This window comes from Cyprinus carpio, chromosome A2, assembly GCF_018340385.1.
Source record: "Cyprinus carpio isolate SPL01 chromosome A2, ASM1834038v1, whole genome shotgun sequence".
Classification (NCBI taxonomy): domain Eukaryota; kingdom Metazoa; phylum Chordata; class Actinopteri; order Cypriniformes; family Cyprinidae; genus Cyprinus; species Cyprinus carpio.
In genome coordinates, this window is record NC_056573.1 from 23,257,147 (window position 1) to 23,282,275 (window position 25,129).

Consider the following 25,129-nt stretch of genomic DNA (forward strand, 5'->3'; position numbering starts at 1 on the left):
CTTTTTTAGAGCACGCCACGCTGGGATGTCAGGTGACGTGGTGACGTAATGAATAACTGAATCGCTTTTTTGAACCAGTTCTTTGAAATGAACTGTTCAAAAGAATCAATTCGCGGAAATGACTCGAACTTCTCCTGCCAGCTGTTCGGGGCGCTGCAGCACTGCTCTCATCGAGTCAACAAAAGAACCAATGACGCTGTCCATTCTTACACATCACCATTTCCCTCTACCGCAAACATTCACTTCACAAAGGCTCGATGGTCCGCAAAATATAAATACATAAAACAAATACCAATGCAATTTTATATAAATCAAATAAATCAGACAAATCGATAATGACCGCTGGTAACCCAAGTGTGATGTCACGGTAGCCTCCAACACGCGCCACCCTGCATCAGCCAATGGGAGCGCGGAGAAACCGGTCCCTGCCATGACAACGCTTCCATCACTTCCGGGCTGAGAGCGACGGCCGGCGCGAGTCAGCAACCGCACCGACCCAGAAAAAAACAACAATCATCGCTCTGTATTTGCCTCGTCAAGCTGTTCTATAATACATTTTTACCATTTAAAAAGGATGTTGTGAGTCTAACTGAATCAGCGGCGTCATCTTGGAAGAATAAGGTGAGTGTTTATTGTCTGTTCGGGTAGTGTGGTGCAGATGCGCGCGGAGAACGTTGATTTACATGTGAAAGACACACGAGTATAGCGACGCGTGCGTGTTATTACTCCGGTATGAGGACGGTTTGCATGCTCTGACACCTCGCAAACGGAGGAATGTAGGATATGGATGACATCGCATTAATCTCTTGATACTGATCATCTCCCAGGCCTCTTCTGACACACGCATTCATATACAAAATATTTTCTGCTTTATAGCTTTGATCATACACATCTCTCGTTCTCCATACACCTGCATGCACGCTAAACACACAGCCTCACATAAACAAACATGACATTTACACATTTCACACCCCATCAGCTTAGATTCTCTGTGTGATGGAAAAGCAGATGCGCATATCTTGTCATGAAGAAGATGTTTTGCTTAAGTGAGGTCGCACATGTGGCATGGGACTGCAGTTTGTTCTGGGTGATATGGAAGACAGTGGGTTGACATGCTTCGAGATAATCCTGGTGGATTATGTGCTATCAGTTGAAGGCCAGCACTAAGAATAAGTATCTGCAAATGCAGTGTGTTTGAATGGTGACCATGCAGTTTAGGCACTAGATGACTGGACTTGAACTTGAAATTGTATGATAATGAGAAGGTTTTCTGTGTTAAGGCTTTAGCGGGCTAGATTTATGTATGTATGTTAAAGGAGCACTGGATTAAAAGATACATTTATTGACATTCTCCATCCATATGCATAGCATATTTATGTCAAACACACCAATCATTGTCATTTCTTCAAGAGTAGCCTCCACGCATTCTTTTATGTACATCAAATCTTTATATGAGTTAGTGTAAACGTGTTTAACCGTGTTCTTCTGTGTCTTGACATTCTAATGAAGTCCAAAACACACTGGTTCTTAATAACGGCTCGCAATCCGCAATATTGCCACAATTTAAATTGATGCTTCAACCAGAAATGTAAAGGTTACTATTTAAGACTTTTTTCTTTCCATGCAGTGAAAGTAAGTAAACAAACACTGGTTGTCAAACTACCCAAAAACACAATTAAGTGTTTCTGAATGATGTGAGAGAGTGAATGGTGACAGTATTTTTGGGTGAACCATTCCATAAATGAATAGTTCATCCACTAATATGAAAATTCTGTCATTTACTCACCCTAATGTTGTTCCAAACCCATAAGACTTTGGTTAATTAGGATATTTTTATTGAAACATAAGAGGTTTCTTTTCCTCAATGGAAAGTCGAGGCACCAAAACATAAAAGATCTAAAAAGGTTATAAAGGCACCATAAAACAAATCCATATGAGTTGTAAGCGATGTAATTGCTTTGCATGATAAACAGATTTAATTTAGGCTTTTATTTACATTTACATTTAGTCATTTATCAGATGCTTTTATCCAAAGCGACTTACAAATGAGGACAATAGAAGCACTCAAAACCAATAAAAGGATAATAATATGTAAGTGGTGTGACAAGTCATTTAGCATAACACAGTACACATAGCAAGGTTTTTTTTATATATATAATAAATAAAAGAAAAGTAGACAGAATAGAAAAAGAATAGGGAACGCTTATTTTAGAGGGTTTTTTTTTTCCATAAAACAAGTGGGTTAGTTTTTTACGGATTTGCTTTTAGAATGACTTTATAACCTTTCTGGTTATAAAGAGAATAAAATAATTTAAAGAAATCTTAATTTGTGTGTTTGAATATTAATCAAAATCTTGTGGGTTTGTGTGGTGATGAAGATTTCATTTTTTGGGTTTCATTTTTTTCAACTATCCCTTGTACAGCTAAAAATCGTTATATTAAGCAAGATGCATATTAAATGACATTTATTTCTGAAACACATTACAAGCGTGAAAAGATGCACCAAGCATGATTACAAAGAGATCTCAGTGTGATCTTCAGGTTTGTAGAGTGCGCAGTTATGGTTTATACTGTACCGCCACTGGAAACATGATTTACACACTTAAAATGTATCATAGATTGTGACTGTTCGAGCATTCAGTGGTTCTTGAGTGTTAATTGATTTGCTCTTTCCTCGTGGGCTGGATTCTTCATGATTGTCCCAGAACAGGAGTGCATGACTAATGACTTCCATTCTCACACCATGAGCACGAGGTGATGGACCAGCCGAACAGGTCCGATCACACCCTGGTTCTTCAAGTGGTGTATAAAGGGGATTATGGGTAATGAATGATGGGGCTGGAAGATATTCCTGTTCCTTCACTTCTGCAACCGTCGTCTGCGTTTTTGTGCGGGGGAGTTTGATCACAAGAGGAAAAGGGAAGAGAACACTTTCCAAGAACTTTTTCATTTTTTTCAGTTTAAGCCTTTGTTGTTAGTAATTACTCAACCAAATCCCCTTTACCGGTTCCTCCTCTTCGTGTTAAAGATGACACATTTGTCACTGGCCTTTAGGGTGCTCAGTTATTCACACACAAAACATGTTGGCTCTTGCCCGTGCGAAACTCAACATCACAATGCTAGACTGTTGAGAGATCACCGGGGTGATGCTATTTGGTAGCTAAGGTGTTCTGAATGGTTATCTGAACTCTACGATGCAGTTTCTAGCATGTCCTGGCTGGTTGATTATTTCTTGGTGTAAGCAAGTGGGATTTTTTTCACTCGTTCAATCATAAATTTTAATAAAGCAAGCATGATTAATTATAATTTTTAAAGGATTAGCGTTACAGGTATTAAATGAATGCAGGTGATCTGTATGCATTGTGCCCTTGAGCAACACACACTCTTTCTTTCAGCTCTGTGTTGTGGCAGACAATGCAGGTGAGTTTGGATCAGGTTGCTCAGGAGAGATGATATTTAATACCCGAGTTTGGCTGAAGATCTTCACTACACTGACCATCTAATAACTAACTACTGTGCCTCATTCAGATGCACTAGTCCATCACCAGTACTGGGCCTTGTAATGAAATATGGATTGAAACCATCTAGAATGAATGTACAGAGGATGATTACACAGTTGTTAAACATATTTCAATGGCAGAAGTGGTTTGGCGTCACTTAGTTATGTCCATCCAGCATTTTAGAGTTGTAAATGTGGATTTAAGCTAAATATTTTGATGCATAAAAATAAATTCTATAATTTCTACACATCTATAAGGAGTCATTGGTTGCTAAATGTTAACTGTTATTTTTCTTTGGGTTTAGTGTCCACTGCCCAATTAATATTTGGGACCTCTGTATTTTTATATTGTGTGTTTCACTTCTGAATTGGCCATTTTCCACTCTGTCTACACAAGATATGTCTGGCACGGCAAGTAACTACCTGTCAAAATGAAATCCCTCCCATTATAGTGAGCAATTATAATAATAAACAACTAGTAGATTGCTAGAGGCTTTATGTTAATCGATGCCCGTTCAGAATGCCTTCTTCAGCCACTTCCTTTCCATCTGGAAATGATTTTATTTAGAAATATTGATTTTATTAATTGATAGCTATGTTTTCCCCCCTCTATATATTTAACTATTTACTGATAAGTCAGTGAGGATGAATGTTATGTTTCAAGTTTCTGGCCTACCAATTTAAATCATAATTTTGTAATTCCTTAATACTACTGTTCCAATGTTTGGGGTCAGTAAAATGTTTTAAAAATAATTAATACTTTAATTCAGCAAGGACACATTAAATTGATCAAAAGAATGACAGGAAAGAAGACATTTGTAATGTTACTAAACATAAACATTAATGTTAATATTTTTTTTTTTAAATAAATACTGAACTTCAAACTTTGTGTTCATTAATGAATTCTAAATAAAAAATTTTTTTAAAAAAAGTAGCTTGGATTCCATAAAAATATTATAAAATTATGAAAAAAAGTTTTAATAATTGATTAAAAATAAATATCTCAGGCACCAAATCAGCCTATTAGAATGATTTCTGAAGGATCATGTGATACTGAAGATGCTGAAAATTCGGCTTTGCATCACAGGAATAAATTATATTTTGAAACATTAAAATGGAAAAGTTATTTCAAATTGTAATAAGATTTCACAATATTACTGGTTGTTACAGTATTTTTGATTAAATAAATGCAACCTTGGTGAACAGCTTCTTTCAGAAACATTTAAAAATATCTTCTTGATACTAAACTTTTGAACAGTAGTGTATATTAAAATAATTTTTAAACCAATGTATTTCTGTTGAAAATAAGATGGATACTTTTTTAGAATTGACTAACCTTATTCTGTATATTTCACACTGTTGTCCATCAGAATATTTCTTGATAAGTGAAAGGCCTTTACATAGTGGTCAAACCCCTCATATGTTAATGTGCTAATGGTTATGACATAACTGATTTCTGAACGACCTAGTTTTTGCAGATTAGTTTCTATAAATGGTCTGTGTGGAATAGGGAGAGAGTTGTGAACGTTACAGTCATGTCTTCATAATACACGTCTCTTTAGTCTGTGACATTCCTCTGGCCGGAAATGGTTTTCACGTCCATATGCAACTGGTCTCCAGGCGAATATGTCTGGGATTTCTTGGGAGTCAGGGAATGTGCTATCTGTTATTGCTGCTCCATACTCAACCCTTTCACACAGCTTGAGGGGAACGACTTTACCATATGTTTATTATAGCAACATTCTGCTTGCAAAGTTGCAATCCACTATATCCACAAGTAGTTTAAAAAGTCTATTTTCCTCATGTTGCAATATTGGAATTTCAGTAAGATAGTTCACCCTAAAATAATTTACTCACCCTCATGTTGTTGTTAACCTTTATGACTTTTCTTCTGTGGAACATAAAAGAAGATGATTTGAGAAATGTCAACAATTACAATACAATAGAAGTCAATGGGCTCAAATGTTGTTAGGTTCCCAACATTTTTCAAAATACCTTCTTTTGAGCTCATTTCCCAAAAAAAAGGTGAATCTTGAGTAAATGTTCATGTAATCATTTCAAGGTCTCATTTGCTATCATTAAGCTGTATTATACATTGGCATTTTATAGACCACACTGATTTCTAGAAATGCATAAAGTGACCACAAATCCTGACTGCCTCCGAATCTCTGTTGTCATGGAGTCTACAATTGAAGCTTCAAGGAGAGCGCATTCCTGCTGGATAGATGATATTTGAGAACGTCTATCCTGGATTTTCATTTTGACCTTCTTTCAAAGTATCAAAACCAAAGAAAAAAGTCTGCAGCTTGTATTTTTCCCAGCAAGAAAATGGGAAAAGGCTGTTTCCTTCTTTGCCTTTTCTTTTACAACAGTGTTGTGTTTTCCTGCAAAATGTGCATCTTCCCAGGGGGGTTTAGGGGGTTGCACTTGAGAATTATTGACCTATTTCGAACATAATTTTTAAGTTCAGCACTGCTTATTCTATCATATTGGCCACTAGTATATCAGGTCAGTGTTTATTTTGGGATTTCAGAAATTGGCCAAATATCCTGGTTTGTATTTCATGCTCTGGATATGTTCGTCCACCGCCATCTCTCCCCTCAACACACACATGCATTCATAAACGCATCTTCCTCTCAAACAGAACACTGTTTTAGTGTGAGCTTCATCCTTCCAGAGGGACAAAGCCTATCTTGTTTGTCGTCTGAGCTCACGGCGTTCACTGTCTGCCAGCCATGCCCAGTTAAATCACAATGACACTATCAGAGCAGTGACATATTGGTAAACACTAGCGTAAGTTTGAGTCTAGATAGCATAATCTCCTAAACCTAAATCGGCCCGTGTTATTTCGACAACTGTTTTAACAACAAAATTACTGGTAAAAACTACATTACCCATGATTCTGCAAAACATTTCCACCAATGAGGAAACTGAAATAAGCAAATTGCACCAAAGAACTCTTTAGCGCCCACTCACTCCCATGAAGCACTGTGAATAGTGTGAACATTCTTTACTGCTTGTATTCCCCCACAGGGAAAGCTCATCCTTATTCCCAGGAGGCTTTGCACACCCTCAGAGCAGGAAGCAAGAGTGGGAAAAAGAAATGGATCAGGAAGTTGCCCTCTTAGCCAGCAGGTTTGACAAAAGACAGTAGTACGGCCAACAAGTACCATCTATACCTTAAAACACTTCAAGAACGCAGAAGAACTCGGTAAGACCTTCAGAAGAAGAGGAATACTATCACATACTTGGAGGAAAGCAAAGAACAGCACAAAGTGAGTGGAGAACAATAATCCAAGCTAAAGCTAGTGTGGTTCTGAGGCCAGTAAATCACTACCTTCTCTTTCTTGCTGTCTTCTCATCCTCTGATCTCTCGTTCCTCTTTTAGGATGAAGTTGAAGGAGGACATGTCTCCTCTCCTGCTGCAGGTCTTTCGATCGGTGGTCTGGGTTTATTCAGTCATCACGTTCCTGCCCTGGTACCTGCTCTCCGGAGCCAGCGGTAGGCTGGCCTATGCTAAACGGGTCAAAGCACGCTCGGTGAGTACAACAGTAGGAGTAATAGACCCTAGACATTCATTCAGAACAGATTCATTTAAAAAATGACCATGACGTATATTTGGAGTCAGTCTTATTTTTTTAGTGTTTTTTTAAAGAAGTCCCTTTAATTTGATAAATGAATATTGTGAAATATTATTACAATTTAAGACAACTGTTTTCTATTGTAATATATTTTAAAATGTAGTTTTATCCTGTGATGCAAAGCTGAATTTTCAGCATCATTACATTACAGTACAGTCTTCAGTGTCACATGATCCTTCAGAAATCATTCTAATATGCTGATTTGCTGCTCAAGAAACATTTATTATTAATGTTGCAAAAAGTTGTTTTTATTGAAAACACATTTTTTCACAGTTCAAGAGAACAGCGTTTGTTTGAATGTCTTTTCTGCTACTTTTCAGTTTGATGCACCATTACTAATTATAAAAAAAAAAAAACTGAACTGACCCCACACTTTTTAACAGTAGCATTCCTCATCACATAATACATGCAAAAGATGATAATTCAACTGAGATTATCATAGTTCATCTTAGATTAATGGAGGGATTGTAGTCACTTTCATTACTGATCAACATCACTCAATAAAATTGCTGGTTAAAAAATGATTGAGAGAAACAAATGTGATAAATCAGGTCACAACAGGTATGTTTAGATTTAGACTTTTTCGCATCTTGCAATAGTGTTCCTTGACACATTTTATCACCCTGTGCTTGTCACACATGTCCAGATCTTTTCCCATGACCTCATTCTGATATCCTGTCCCGTCAGGTAAGCGGGAATCCGGCAGGGTCGTACCGGGCTGTGAACAGCCAACAGAAGTTGGTGTCCCTGCTGCATGAGGGTGTGGATACTTTGGATAAAGTATTTGAATACGCCGTAGTACACTTCCCTCAAAGAGACTGCCTCGGCACCAGAGAGCTGCTGAGCGAGGAGGATGAGATACAGCCTAACGGCAAGGTCTTTAAAAAGGTGAGAGACACACACAAACACACAGACACACACACACACAGACTCGTATTGTCACACACTCTCAAGGGTTTTGTTCACACTGCATGTGATTCTGATTTATTGAATCTAGTCTGCAAATATAAAAGCGTATTCAAATTGCAGTATATTCACATTAGTTGCTATTTTTTGATGTAACCATCAGCACAATGTCAAGAGACTTTCTTCTTAAATTAAATTAAAGAGCAAGCTGTCAGTGGCTATGTTTACATGCACAATTTTTGTTTCAATCGGACTGAATTCATTCTGATTGATGAATCTGAATGTAGTGTTTACATGAACGTTAAATAAAGTGTTTCAGTTGAAGTGTGTGTTTATGTCACAAGCTTCAAATCTGAATTTATTTTTTGTGCACACTGCACGAATATAGAGAGTTTACACATAATAACCATTCTCCTACCCTGTTTCTTTATTTGTTTTAAACAGCAGAATTAATATTTATAATTTTATGACAATAAGCATATAAACTGCTGTGCTGCTTATATTTATCACGCAGTAAAAACACCCCTTCCTGCACCTAAAACCAGTCGTCTGTGGATGAGAATCTGAAACAAGGACTGGTGGGACGTTGTCCTGCTCACACTGAGTGAAAGTAGCTTTAGATTTTTTTTTCAGGATTCCGGAAAAAACAGAAAGTTTGACAGAACAGCATTAATTTATAATTAATTCTTTTTTTTTTATTATAAATGTATTTCCTGTTATTTTTGACAGTACAGTATTAATTAATTAATAAAAAAATATTAATTTTATATATATATATATATATATATACAGATATATATATATATATATATATATATAGATTTTAATATATATATATATACAGGTCCTTCTCAAAAAATTAGCATATTGTGAAAAAGTTCATTATTTTCCATAATGTAATGATAAAAATTTAACTTTCATATATTTTAGATTCATTGCACACCAACTGAAATATTTCAGGTCTTTTATTTGTTTTAATACTGATGATTTTGGCATACAGCTCATGAAAACCCAAAATTCCTATCTCAAAAAATTAGCATATCATGAAAAGGTTCTCTAAAACGAGCTATTAACCTAATCATCTGAATCAACTAATTAACTCTAAACACCTGCAAAAGATTCCTGAGGCTTTTAAAAACTCCCAGCCTGGTTCATTACTCAAAACCGCAATCATGGGTAAGAGGTTAACCCAGAAGGCCATCATTGACACCCTCAAGCGAGATAAAAGACACAGAAAGAAATAGGCTATTCCCAGAGTGCTGTATCAAGGCACCTCAGTGGGAAGTCTGTGGGAAGGAAAAAGTGTGGCAAAAAAAGCTGCACAACGAGAAGAGGTGACCGGACCCTGAGGAAGATTGTGGAGAAGGACCGATTCCAGACCTTGGGGGACCTGCGGAATCAGTGGACTGAGTCTGGAGTAGAAACATCCAGAGCCACCGTGCACAGGCGTGTGCTTTTGAACCAGAAACAGCGGCAGAAGCGCCTGACCTGGGCTACAGAGAAGCAGCACTGGACTGTTGCTCAGTGGTGCAAAGTACTTTTTTCAGGATGAAAGCAAATTTTGCATGTCATTCGGAAATCAAGGTGCCAGAGTCTGGAGGAAGACTGGGGAGAAGGAAATGCCAAAATGCCTGAAGTCCAGTGTCAAGTACCCACAGTCAGTGATGGTCTGGGGTGCCATGTCAGCTGCTGGTGTTGGTCCACTGTGTTTTATCAAGGGCAGGGTCAATGCAGCTAGCTATCAGGAGATTTTGGAGCACTTCATGCTTCCATCTGCTGAAAAGCTTTATGGAGATGAAGATTTCGTTTTTCAGCACGACCTGGCACCTGCTCACAGTGCCAAAAACCACTGGTAAATGGTTTACTGACCATGGTATTACTGTGCTCAATTGGCCTGCCAACTCTCCTGACCTGAACCCCATAGAGAATCTGTGGGATATTGTGAAGAGAAAGTTGAGAGACGCAAGACCGAACACTATCTGGTGAGCTTAAGGCCGCTATCGAAGCATCCTGGGCCTCCATAACACCTCAGCAGTGCCAAAGGCTGATTGCCTCCATGCCACGCCGCATTGAAGCAGTCATTTCTGCAGAAGGATTCCCGACCAAGTATTGAGTGCGTAACTGAACATAATTATTTGAAGGTTGACTTTTTTTTGTATTAAAAACACTTTTCTTTTATTGGTCGGATGAAATATGTTAATTTTTTGAGATAGGAATTTTGGGTTTTTTATGAGCTGTATGCCAAAATCATCAGTATTAAAACAATAAAAGACCTGAAATATTTCAGTTGGTGTGCAATGAATCTAAAATATATGAAAGTTTAATTTTTATCATTACATTATGGAAAATAATGAATTGAATATGCTAATTTTTTGAGAAGGACCTGTGTGTGTATATATATATATATCTATATATATATATATATATATATATAATATATATATATATATATATATATATATATATATTATATATATATATCCAGACCAGATCCAGACAGAACTTGCTCAAATCTCTCTTGATCTTTCTTGGAAGTTCAGTGGCCATCTTTCTCTGTAAACTGTTTTTATCTCTGGCCTGTTGTTGTCCAGAACTGTTTACATGAATCTAAAAAGAAGTCACATGCTGCTGTGAAAGCTGCTAGGAATTTTAATACAATGCAGCTCTGCCTCTGTCTTTCTCTCTAGGTGATCTGGGCGATTATAACTGGTTGTCGTATGAAGACACTTTCCATCTGTCTCAGAGGTTTGGGAGTGGGTTGGCTGCACTGGGCCAGAAGCCTCTTTGTAACATCGCCATTTTCTGCGAGACTCGTGCAGAATGGATCATAGCGGCGCAGGGCTTGCTTCATGTACAACTTCCCCTGTGAGCAATTAAAATCACAAACACAAAGTATTGTCTGCTGGATTATGCTGACTAGGAGGAAAATGCCAGGCCCAAAAATAGCAGCACTAGCAGCTGTGGTACTAGATGAAAGACCACAACACACAGAAATCAGAACTGTTTTTCACCATTCAAGCACACACACATGCATGCTGCAGGAATTCAGATTCACAAAGTCTCTGGTTTCACCAAAGTTCACATGTTAACAGTGAATTGAAATTAGTGCATCTCAAATCATAGAATACACTATGATGTGTATCTATAATTAAAAGATGAATATAGTATGCCAAAGGTATCTGGATAGTTTTTTTTTATTATTATTATTATCCATCTGTGCATGCTTTTTAGACTGGATATTACCCCTCTGGGTATTACAGAAGAGAAGGTCAACAGTAATTTTTACTGTTACTGAAAATAAAGTCATTGTTATTGTTATCATCAAAAACTTGGCTTTTTATTTTCCAGTACAATTTGACTGAATTTGTAATTCATTCATTTTATTCATCTTAATTTTAAAATGTAAATAATAATAAAATAATTTATTATTATTAAATACTTTTTTATTTTACAGTACACATTTAAATAAATATCAATATATCATTGATATGTTTTATATTGAATAATAATTTATTATTATTATTTAAAGAATTTGGGGTTCTTGATGTTATTATTAAATACTCAGCTTTACGTGAAATTTTATTGAAATAGTAATTGTTTATTGGTTTTTAACATTTAAGTAAAATAAAATAATATCATTATTAGTTATTATTGTTAGTATTATTGAGTTTCCCTACTTTATTTTACAGTAGAATTTAATTGTAATAGTATATTTTTTTATTTTTAATATTTTTATTTAATTTAATTTTGTTTTTATTTAAATTAAAAATACTATATTATTATTATTATTGTACTGTTATTCATTATATGAATACTGTCTTACTGCATATTCAAACTATATTCTTTAGTGAAGTACATACCTTATGTAGAAATATGAACATTTGTGTGTAGCCTTACTCTTTCTCTCTCTGTCACTCTTTTATATTTAAAGGCACAGTTATAAATCAAAATCTTAATGAATTCTTTCTCTTGGTCTCAGTGGTGACTCTATACTCTACATTGGAAGGAGCAGCTATCGCTCATGGTCTAAATGAGACTGAGGTTACACACATCATCACGAGCAAAGACACTGCTGCCAGAGCCGCCTCAAGGTGAAAACTCCACACACGCCATATATGTATGACACACGACATGCCAGGGGCCATCAACGATCAAGAGCTGCTGTCACTCATGCTCTGAATCATTTGCTCTCTCTCTCTCTCTCTCAGGCCATTCTGATGGATGTACCCAGATGGAAGCACATTAAGTGGTTGATAAGAAGCCCAAGAGTTTTTGCCTGATCTCCCCAGAGGCATCATGGTTTCACAACCTGGGATGCTGTGCAAGAACTGGAGCCAAACCTGAAAAATAGTAAGTGTCAAGTGGCATGCTACTTTGTTGAAATGTTTATATGCATACTGCCATACTGTTATATTTTGCATGATGCATATGGAGTCACATACTACTTTTATCAAATCTCTCTTGATCTTTCTTGGAAGTTCAGTGGCCATCTTTCTCTGTAAACTGTTTTTATCTCTGGCCTGTTGTTGTCCAGAACTGTTTACATGAATCTAAAAAGAAGTCACATGCTGCTGTGAAAGCTGCTAGGAATTTTAATACAATGCAGCTCTGCCTCTGTCTTTCTCTCTAGGTGATTCTGGGCGATTATAACTGGTTGTCGTATGAAGACACTTTCCATCTGTCTCAGAGGTTTGGTAGTGGGTTGGCTGCACTGGGCCAGAAGCCTCTTTGTAACATCGCCATTTTCTGCGAGACTCGTGCAGAATGGATCATAGCGGCGCAGGCTTGCTTCATGTACAACTTCCCCTGTGAGCAATTAAATCACAAACACAAAGTATTGTCTGCTGGATTATGCTGACTAGGAGAAAATGCCAGGCCAAAAATAGCAGCACTAGCAGCTGTGGTACTAGATGAAAGACCACAACACACAGAAATCAGAACTGTTTTTCACCATTCAAGCACACACACATGCATGCTGCAGGAATTCAGATTCACAAAGTCTCTGGTTTCACCAAAGTTCACATGTTAACAGTGAATTTGAATTAGTGCATCTCAAATCATAGATACACTATGATGTGTATCTATAATTAAAAGATGAATATAGTATGCCAAAGGTATCTGGATAGTTTTTTTTTATTATTATTATTATCCATCTGTGCATGCTTTTTTAGACTGATATTACCCTCTTGGGTATTACAGAAGAGAAGGTCAACAGTAATTTTACTGTTACTGAAAATAAAGTCATTGTTATTGTTATCATCAAAAACTTGGCTTTTTATTTTCCAGTACAATTTGACTGAATTTGTAATTCATTCATTTTATTCATCTTAATTTTAAAATGTAAATAATAATAAAATAATTTATTATTATTAAATACTTTTTATTTTACAGTACACATTTAAATAAATATCAATATATTCATTGATATGTTTTATATTGAATAATAATTTATTATTATTATTTAAAGAATTTGGGGGTTCTTGATGTTATTATTAAATACTCAGCTTTACTGAAATTTTATTGAAATAGTAATTGTTTATTGGTTTTAACATTTAAGTAAAATAAAATAATATCATTATTATTATTATTGTTAGTATTATTGAGTTCCCTACTTTATTTTACAGTAGAATTTAATTGTAATAGTAATATTTTTATTTTTTAATATTTTTATTTAATTTAATTTTGTTTTTATTTAAATTAAAAATACTTATATTATTATTATTATTGTACTGTTATTCATTATATGAATACTGTCTTACTGCATATTCAAACTATATTCTTTAGTGAAGTACATACCTTATGTAGAAATATGAACATTTGTGTGTAGCCTTACTCTTTCTCTCTCTGTCACTCTTTTATATTTAAAGGCACAGTTATAAATCAAAATCTTAATGAATTCTTTCTCTTGGTCTCAGTGGTGACTCTATACTCTACATTGGGAGGAGCAGCTATCGCTCATGGTCTAAATGAGACTGAGGTTACACACATCATCACGAGCAAAGACCTGCTGCAGAGCCGCCTCAAGGTGAAAACTCCACACACGCCATATATGTATGACACACGACATGCCAGTGGGCCATCAACGATCAAGAGCTGCTGTCACTCATGCTCTGAATCATTTGCTCTCTCTCTCTCTCTCTCAGGCCATTCTGATGGATGTACCCAGATTGAAGCACATTATAGTGGTTGATAAGAAGCCCAAGAGTTTGCCTGATCTCCCCAGAGGCATCATGGTTCACAACATGGCTGCTGTGCAAGAACTGGGAGCCAAACCTGAAAATAGTAAGTGTCAAGTGGCATGCTACTTTGTTGAAATGTTTATATGCATACTGCATACTGTTATATTTGCATGATGCATATGGTTTCACATACTACTTTTAGTTTATAGCGTATACCAAACAGTGCAAACATAGCCTTGGGTTCCCAAAAACAGACAGGCTCTTGCTTGTTGACGATTAAAACAGCATCTTTTGTTATGCTTTGAAGTGTACTAACACAATAAGGACCGAAAGAGCTGTAAACATAGTTTCTTCCTGTCAGTTGAAAAGAAGACTTTTGAGGGCATGTGGACCGGTGTTGAGAGCCCACACACACAGCCTTTGTGTCAGATAAGAGCAAGTGTTTAGAAAAGCCCTTTGGAGATAAGAGAGGGAGATGTTATCATTATTAGAGCAGGTTTCTTTGTTCAAAAAGACTTTAGACATTTCACTGGAGCATTAGACCTTTGTTTTTTTTTGTGTTGCCTGTCTAGCGCTCACACATTTGAGACAGCAGGATGAATGATACTAGGTGCATTCGATTTAGAATTATCATGTCTTTGTCCCTCATATGTGGATATTCTCTCCATAGAGAGAGCTTTGGAGGGTTGAAGGGTGTAGGAATCAAAAATAAAAGTAATTCTGCACTTTAACAGCATCTTTCCAAGCCAACACAACTTAATACTTTATTCAGTAAATACATTTATAATGTTACAAAACACTTCACAAGAATAGCTCAAAAGAATAGCTTCAGATACATGCTATTCTTTTGAACTTTATATTCATCAAAAAATCCAGAAAAAAATTAGCATGGTTTCCTCAAAAATATTAAGCAGTACAACTGTTAGTAACATTCAACATTGGTAATAATTAGGGTTGGGTATCGATTGGATTTTTTACAATACCGGTGCCATATCGATACTTTTAAAACGGTACCAGTGCCGAAACCGTGCCTGAACCGATACTTTAAAAAAAAAAAAGAGCCACAAAAACCTATGGATAACATTAAAGAACATTAAACATTTTTTAAATAAATCCATAGCATTCACACGCTCCTTGGATGCTCTTATTTCCCAAGTTGTGCTTCCCTTACTCTAAGCCTAACAAATGTATTTCATGATCTGGGTCAGTTTTTAATACAAAACCACACATAATGTTTCTACTGTATCTCTGTCAATCACTCTGATATTTATTTAAAATGAGTGCTGTTTGTCACTGTCTTTAATCTGTTCTGTGAATGACTGTATGGTCATGCTTTATAAAGTAGCAACGATGTCGTTTGTAAAGTACAGTACTGTGCAAAAGTCTTAGGCACATTAGTATTTTCACCCCAAAAATGGGTTTTAAGCCAGTTATTTATATCTTTTGCTGTAGTGTGTGAGTAGGAAACATTAATTTTGCCATTAATTTTAATAATAATCTAGTGAGATTTTAGAATGCACAAGCAGTGTGACAACAGCTGGTGCTCCACACAGAGATCTGATCTCACCATCATCGAATCTGTCTGTGATTACATGAAGAAACAGATGAAACTGAGACTAACTAAATGTCTCTACAGCAAACAGACACACTACAGCAAAAGATAGAAATAACTGAACACCATTCTTTGGGGTGAAAATACTAACGTGCCTAAGACTTTTGCACAGTAGTGTATGTATAAAGTAAGTATAATTAAATTAAGTATATTTACATAAGTATAATTAAAGTATGCGTTCATATGTGTTAAGGGCTAGAGTTTGGCTGGAGGAAACAGCTGTGGTGTGATGGGAAACCGATTGCTCCCTCGTGACCTTTTGTAAACTGTATTTATGACAAAGAACTGCACAGATACAGGTATTCTAACAATCTATCGATAAACACACCTTGTGTCCTCTGTTTGTGTTTGAGTCCGCTCGCACTGCTCCGCCGCAGTCTGCAGATTGAAGAGCGCACTGAAAGACGTTTTCATATGAAATTTAAGGGGACTGATTCTGAGGCGATCGTGAATTTGTGTGCAGTTTATGGAGCTATAGCCCTACTAAAAAAAGCCTAGCGACGCCCATGCTTCTTACGTACATTTCAGAGAACCAGGACAAATATTTCAATCGATCGCTCGGGCATTCAAGAGGCACCGAAATCTGTGTTCTGATTCGGTTCGGTACATAGCGGTTACATAGGTACCGGTATCTTCAGTACCCAACCCTAGACTAATAATAAGAAAAGTTTCATATTAGAATGATTTCTGAAGGATAATGTGACGAGACAAAAATTAGCTTACATTTTTATATTTATATTACATTTTAAAATATTAAAAAAGTAAACGGTTACTTCAAATTCTAATAACATTTCACAATATTGTTGTTTTTAACATTGTTATTTTTGATTGAATAAACGCAGCCTTGGTGAACATATAGTATTTATATAAATAAATAAAAATGTATAGTTGACTTAAATGTTAATTGTTAATATTATGTTAAATACGAATTAATATTTATTTATTTTGATGTGATTTTAAACAACGCTTTTAAATGTTTTTAATAATTCATCAAAGATCAAGGATTTCACAGCTTTTTGTGTATTAGACTGGAGCACATTTACTGGTGTCGGTGGTTTAATTTACATTAGCCTGGGCAGATGTATGACATTTATTTTGGACTGAAAGGTTCTAGCAGTGCAAAAAATCTTGGCAGCAAAGTTGTCTATTAAAAAAAAAAAGTTAGTTTTTCCTCCTTCAAAGTAGTTATTTTAGAGCACTTCTGTCTGGAACAGCACAACAACATGGCTGCCTGCCACTAACGAAGGGCTGTGAATGTGTGCTTCTCTGTGTGCAGTAATGGTGTCCCGCAGACAGCCTGTCCCATCTGATATCGCAGTGATCATGTACACCAGCGGCTCTACAGGCATTCCTAAAGGAGTCATGATCTCCCATAGCAACATCATCGCTGGCATCACCGGCATGGCTGAGCGCATCCCTAACCTGAAGTGAGTTTCTCTGACACACGCTTCTGTCTCACTGTCTCTCTATGACTCTATGTGTCTCTCTTTTATCATATCTAGCCATGGATTTTTAGTTGTTAAATAGCTAATCTCTATTAATCTCCAATTTTTTTTTATTGGCAGTATTGAATAAAAAAATAGCATGTCCTACTAATTAAGGTTTTAAAGCAGAAAGCTGGTCACGGCAATATATGGAAGCCTGTTTCTGCCACTGAATAAAAAATAAAAAAATGTACAATTTTTAAAATTTTGACTTTTTTTCTTGCAATTCTGAATTATTTTTTTCTCAGAATTGTGATTTATAAACTCACAATAGCAAGTTATAGTAAAAATTGTGAGATATAAACTCGCAATTCTGAGGAAAAAAGTCACAATTGCAAGATATAAACTCGCAATTTTGGGAAAAAAGTCAGAATTGTCAGTTTATAGAATTTAAATCTTGAAATTCTGAGTATTTTTTTTCTTGCAGTTGCGATTTTATATCACGCAATACTGACTTTATAACTCGAAACTGAGTTTATATCACGCAATTCTGAAAAAAAAAAAGTCAGAACTATGAGTTTATATCTCACAATTCTGAGAAAAAAACTCTGAAAGTTTCTATTATACAATTGGGAGAAAAAAGTCAGAATTGTGAGGGAAAAAAAATTCACAATTACTTTTATTCAGTGGCAGAAATGGGCTTCTATAGCAATACTAATTGTTAATAAAAAAATAAGTTACCTAGGAAGCAAACCTGTTTGATGTATTTGTTTGTTTTTTGAAAGAAATGACAAAAATATTAAGCGGCACAACTTTTAAACATTGATAAGAAGAAGTTGCTTTGCCTAATGATGGAAGTTGTTAATGACTTATTAAAGTAAGTTATAATAAAATAACTTGTTTATTAACATTGCAGTTAGAAACTGCGACATTTTAATGTTTTCTGTGTGACAGAACACTGGCCTGCCAAATCGTCTGAAATGTTTGTTTAGATGTTGATAAAGGATTTTCTGTTAGTACTGTTTCTGTTTATTGTGGCAGTGAGAATGACACCTACATTGGCTACCTGCCACTTGCTCATGTCCTGGAGCTCAGCGCTGAGCTGGTGTGTGTGTCACATGGCTGCCGGATTGGATATTCGTCACCTCAGACTCTTGCTGACCAGGTACAAACGCACACACACAAACACACACACATGTGTCATGCTATTGTGGCGTCATTACCAGATCAAGTTCTTTTACAATCTCACAGTACTTCAGTTTGCTAAAGCATTTGCATCATAACTGCAGATAATAATAGCACAGCCCTGTATCTAGAAGAAAAAATGATCTCCCAATATTTTGTCCTTTCTCCCACAGTCATCTAAAATTAAAAAGGGTAGCAAAGGAGACACCAGTATGCTCAGACCAACACTGATGGCAGCCGTACCTGTAAGAAACCTCACGTTCACACAAACACACACAGTGCTCATAATAGCTGTTGGGTTTGATATAGATCGATGTGAAGTATTTCTCTCTCATTATGTCTGTGTTTAGGAGATTATGGACCGTATCTATAAGAATGTGATGACTAAAGTTGAAGAGATGAGCAGTGTGCAGAAAACTCTCTTTGTTCTGGCGTACAACTACAAGATGGAGCAGATCTCTAAAGGATATAACACGCCGCTCTGTGACCGGTATAATGAACACTGCTTATAATATTAGCAAAATGATTTCATCTAAAACTCACTGGGTTTGTCCAGAAGCCGTTCTGTTTTCTCTGTTATAATTCAAATGTATAATTGCATCTGCAGGCTTGTGTTCAGGAAGGTTCGCTCATTGCTGGGCGGTAACATGCGTGTACTGTTGTCTGGCGGAGCTCCTTTATCTGCAGCTACTCAACGTTTTATGAATATCTGCTTCTGCTGTCCTGTGGGACAGGGCTACGGCCTCACGGAGACCTGCGGAGCCGGGACCATCAGCGATTGTAAGCTGAGTGAAACTAGGACCAGCGGTTTTATTATAAAATAAAACTAAAATGAAATGATTCAGTCTATCCTTGGATTTTGGATTTTTAGTTGTTAAATAGCTAGTCCCCATTAATCTCCATTGCTTTAATAGCAGTGCTCCATTTTATGACTGAATAATAAATGAACATGTCCAACAAGAATTATTTCTGAGGATTATGTGACACTGAAGACTGGAGTAATGGCTGTTGAAAATTAAGCTTTGCGTCACAGGAAACTACATTTTAAAATATATTGAAACAAAAAATGGTTATTTTAAATTGTAATAATATTTGACAGTATTACTTTTTTTTACAAGACTGGTATTTTTATTGTAAAATAAAATTAAAACTATCTTTTCAGTAATTGGAATAAGGCTGAAAAATATAACATATTAAATATTTTTAATATTCAAATATTTGAATAGAAATAATTTAGTAGAAATAGTACTAAACCTGAAAGAAGAAAAAAAAAAAAGCCAAACAGAAATATTGATTAATAACTATTTAAAAGGACAAGAACATTTAAAGAACAGAAAATTGAAAATATAAAAATAAAATGCAATTCAAGCTATTAATAAAAGCTATAGTTGTATATAAATAATACTAATGCTGGTTAGGACTCATGACAGGAATAATGTGACTAAAAGTACAGTATGTTACTTGTCCAGTAATGTGCAGGAAAGTCAATTATGTGAGTTATATTATTAAAAGGTACTTTTAATCAAATCAGTACTTCAGATTGAGGGTGTGTATTCTAGCATATAATTAGTTTATAATGATTTAGTACATTTAATATTTTTATACATATGTCATCATGTTCTGCTCTGAAATATTTCTTTGGCTAGAAATTGCTTTTTAAAGTGCAGTCTTTTAAAATCCTAATCCAGCAATCACAAATGACTAGGGAAAAGTAAAGGGGAATTTATGGGTCAACAGGTATGGGGACCTTGTGATCAGTATATATTAAATCAGTGGTGAGAGGTGGGATAATATGCTGGGTTAATCCGACTATCCATGCGATTAATAACAGTAAAGGTAGGAGAAAATACAGTTAGGATTTAAAGAAAATAATAGAAACCACACCTTTAAATCCAGTGACATTAAATGAATGCTCCTGAATAAATGATTATTGATGTTAAATTGCATAAGTGTGCTAATACTTTGTATGTCTATCTAGTGGCTGATTACAGCACTGGACGTGTTGGAGCTCCTCTGGTGTGTTCAGAGTTCATGCTGAAGGACTGGGAGGAAGGCGAGTTCAGCTTTTTTACTATCAACACTTATGTTGATGTTCATTGGCTGCTATTGGTTTTTCTTTATCATAATTAAAGTATGATGAGAATTGGAATATTATTAAATAATGTCCTTTATTTGTTTGGCCATAGGTGGCTATTTCAGCACAGATAAACCAAACCCACGAGGAGAGATTCTGATTGGTGGTCCCAACGTCACCATGGGTTACTATAAAAATGAGCAGAAGAACCGAGAGGATTTCTTTGTGGATGTGAACGGCCAGCGCTGGTTCTGCACCGGAGACATCGGAGAATTTCACCCTGACGGCTGCCTCAAGATTATCGGTGTGGAGCGACAAAATATCAGCGCTATCTAAAGTGATAGTTCACCCAAAATGACAATTCTGTCGTCATTTATGCATCCAGTTTGTTTCTTGTGATTGAACACAAAAGAAGAAATTTTGAACCAAAAAGTTGATGGTATTCATTGACTTTTTCCATACTGTGGAAGTCAATGGCTGCCGTCAGTTGTTACATACAGCTTTGGAACTACTTGATGGTGATTAAATGATGACACAATTGTAATTTTTGGGTGAACTATCCCTTTAAGTGTCATCATAGTAATTTCTATCGAAGTTCCTCTAACTGGTTGTGGCATGTGTGTGTAGATCGTAAGAAGGACCTTGTGAAGTTGCAAGCTGGTGAATATGTGTCTTTGGGCAAAGTGGAGGCTGTGCTCAAAAACTGCTCGCTCATTGACAACATCTGTGCTTATGCCAACAGGTGAGTCCAGATACACACGTGCACACAAGGTACATGCACTCATAAATGTTGTATTGTGTTATAGCTGAGATCCATCTCTTTACACAGTGAGGAGTCTTATGTGATTGGGTTTGTGGTGCCCAATCAGAAACAGTTAACTGCCCTTGCTGAGCAGAAGGGCATCAGAGGATCATGGGAAGAGATCTGCAACCATGCAGAGATGGAGAAAGAGGTTCTACGTATCATCACAGACGCAGCTATAACAGGTCTGTCAACAGAGGGCAAAAAACAATTGTCTCTGTTTTGGAATTTATGATTGGCCACAGATTTTTGGTGGATGCTGAATTGGATTAATGGGAAGATTTCTGAATTGCAATGCCAACGGCAAACTTGTTTACTGTTTTGCATGTTTTTACTTAGTAAAAAGGAACCATGCTGGATGTTAACTTGCCATCTGAAATATGGCAAGTTAACGATATGTAGATTTTTAAAATATATCTTACAATATACATCTTAGAATTACTAGAATTTTTAAAAGAAATTAAGCCTTTTTTATTCAGCAAGAATGCATTAAATTCATCAAGGGTGACAGCAGGATATTTCGATTTCAAATAAATCCTGTTATTTTGAACTTCTAAAATACTGAAAAATGTATCACAGTTTCCACAAAAAAAATTCTATTTAAAACAACTGTTTTAAACATTGATAATAATAAGAAATGTTTCTTGACCAGCAAATCAGTATCTTAAAATGATTTCTGAAGGATCATGTGATGCTGAAGACTGGAGTAATGATGCTGAAAATGTAGCTTTGCCATCACAGGAATAAATTACACTTTAAAATATATGAGAATAGAAAATAGTTATTTTAAATTGTTATAATATTTCACAATATTATTGTTTTTACTGTATTTTAATCAAATGTTGAGCTTAAGAGATTTCCTCTCAAAACTGTCCTCACTTTCTCAAGTATTGTTGGGAAGTCTAATTCATTTGGATGAATTGGCTTGTTTAGGCAGTTAATTTCACTGATACGGATCCAGTAAAAATTCACATAAAATGTCACCCAAAACCATTTGGCAAAAGACCATTCACAGCATTTTACCTCATCTTTTTAAAGCTTCTTGCTATATACACTTGTAGCTTAGCGAGCTACAGTTCCCAAAACCATAAAGCTCTGAATGTTAAATAAAATCTCTGTTCTCATTCACAGGTAAACTGGAGCGCTTTGAGATCCCAAAGAAAATCCGCCTGAGCGCCGAACCCTGGACGCCCGAGACAGGCCTGGTTACTGACGCCTTCAAACTCAAACGCAAGGAACTAAAAACACACTATCAGGATGATATCGAGAGGATGTACGGCGGCAAGTGAATGAAGCCAGTCGGTGTTATGTGGTGGGGAGGGAGGGAGGGAGGGGGGGGTTTAGGACACACCATATACCACAATGCCTATATATGAAAAAAACGTCCCACAATCCTCTGCCTTCCTGCTCCCTGTGATGCTCTGCGATCCAAACAGGGACACACTTGAATTTTCATTAAGTTATGGTTTGATGAGAGGGAACAGAGCGACCTGCTGCAGCAGGTACTACAGTAAATAACGCACTTTTATTCTTATATGATTCATGAGAGTGAATACTGAAAGACAGACAACACAACCTACAGACTGTGAGACTTTTGGACCCCACCCACTTGCTTCTCTCTCATTGGCTCTCTTTGATAGGCACGCCCCCTCACCCCACCCTCACATTGTTCTGCAGGCAGATGCGCTTGATAATTCCACCCTACTGTGAAGCGGTCACACTGAAATCTCATCAAGAGTTTATGCAGGGAAACGGTTTGCAATTTGGCTGTATTTTTTGTTGCTTATTTTTTTGTTAGGTTTTTTTTTTCTTTTTTCAAAGACTTGTTTTTTTTGGATATGTATTGAATGCTTCTCTAACTGTATCTGTTACAATGTTATTTTTTCTGGTACTTTGCCGTTTGTACTTGACATTTTGTTACTTTGAACTTTGGCTTCTGTTGTTTACTTGTATCCAAAGGCTGTTACTGTTGCCCTGTGTGAAATGAACAATGTATTTCAGGTACAAGTGCACACTGAGGACTGTGTACCTAGAAAGAAACCTAACAACCCAGACCAGGAGAGACCAGTATTACACCAGATATCTGTTCTGATGTAACAAAAGCTGTTATGGAGAGCAGTCTTAAGCCAGAGACGTGCTCTAATACTACAGTAAGCTTATACTGATTTTTTTCAGGGCGACTTTAACAATAATCCTATTTCACAGACATGCTCCAAATTGTGCATTTCTATGTCAGTGAGTTGGCGTCAGGTCTGCATCTGAAAGATTCACTCCTCGTTCCTCTCATATGGGATGTATTACTCCATACTTAACGCGTATATTTTTTGTCTGAATTTGTAAAGCCTTTAAACATATTCCTTTCTAAAAATGTCATGTGATCATATTTTGTCAGCCATTGTGTTGGGTGAATGTTTTGCAAGGGAGCCAAGTGTTGCCATTGAGTAGTTTGGGTACCTATTTGTTTCTTATTATATTGTGATGTTGTCATTGTAGGAAATGATTAGTGACTTCAACAAAGAGAAAAATTATGAATTTGAATGTGCAATAGACTTATGTATTCTGAGATGCAACAAATGAAATGCACAGTCCGGTCCCAAGAGCATGAATGTCTCCAGCCTCCTCGATGTAACGGAAGAGACACATTTATTCTGCTTCAGACTGTGCAGATCACTTACATCATTCGACAACTGATGCATTATGATTCGCATTTGACTTTGCATGATTCAGGAGTTGTAAACCAAACAAATAAGCTTTGAATAAGAACATATTGTATCGCAGACATCGATAAATGTGGCATTTGGAAAAATGGGGCAAATGTTTCTAAATCTGTGCATTTATTCATTATATGAAAAATGTAGATTTTTCAGCACTTAACATTTTCAAGATGAAAAGGTCAGAACATTTGTTTTATGTTTTCTCGATTGCATTAGATTAATCATTGGTTCTAGAAACACTCCAGCTTTGCCGTCACAACTTGATGCTCTTTACTGAAAGTACTTTGTTTGTGTTTTATTATCATTTTTGTTTGTCCTAAAAGTAACTGAAGGCAAATGGTGTTCCTAAACTAGACAAGTCTGCCTTTCTTGTGCTCAATGGAGGATATTGTTTTCCTTTTTTTCACAGTGGAAATTAAAAGTGGTTTATAGGAAATGATACTTTTGATCATTTATTTCTGTCTTCGAATTCAGGGAGTGACACATCCCCTCTCAAAGCTGCTCTACTGCTCACCCTGATTGTGCTTCATTTACGTCCTGTGATGTCATTTGTTCCTGGCCAATCAGCTGTTAGTCTAGAGAGAGCTCCATCTTTTTTCCGATTTTCTGAGCCAAACTGTAATCTGATTGATGTATTCACCTGTCAGTCATGACCTTGGCAACAGCTAACCGAAATGAAACACATAATTCTGCCTGTTGAACGCTTACGCCATCAACATGTCTGTGTTTAACTGTATACTACTTTACGTTCTTGATGTGCTTGATGTTTAATGGCTACACACAAGCCTATTGAGCATTCTAGACACACAAAGAGGATGTTTGGTGAATTCTCTCTCCTTCTGTTACCTGCTCTGTAAATATGACTTTTAAGTCAGAAACTCATAAAGTTGCATTAAGTAGATGTACAAATGTAATATCTCCATTAAATATGTTTAATCTTTGTTTCTGACCAGGTTTGGGGTATTTTCTCCTTTGTGTGAGTGGTTACTGTCTTACGACAAGCAGGTAAAAGCAAACAACTCCTTTATTTATTTGTAATCTGGCCTTGAAACTATGTTTGAAACTAAGGAATAAAGTTTTGTGAATTACAATA

At 36.2% G+C, this 25,129-nt stretch overlaps 1 protein-coding gene across 1 annotated transcript; it reads left to right on the top strand.

Moving 5' to 3' along the window:
* Positions 1-409: 409 nt before the first annotated feature.
* On the top strand, positions 410-25,129 carry LOC109106443 (long-chain-fatty-acid--CoA ligase 3-like). Its single transcript, XM_042711117.1, has 17 exons — positions 410-621; positions 6,533-6,774; positions 6,888-7,038; positions 7,828-8,028; positions 12,677-12,854; positions 13,962-14,071; positions 14,190-14,328; positions 17,114-17,264; positions 18,303-18,426; positions 18,620-18,691; positions 18,797-18,936; positions 19,054-19,226; positions 20,425-20,499; positions 20,633-20,824; positions 21,148-21,262; positions 21,350-21,507; positions 22,454-25,129. Exons 3-17 carry the CDS (start codon positions 6,889-6,891, stop codon positions 22,609-22,611), a joined length of 2,136 nt encoding a protein of 711 aa, XP_042567051.1. The 5' UTR covers positions 410-621; positions 6,533-6,774; position 6,888; the 3' UTR covers positions 22,612-25,129.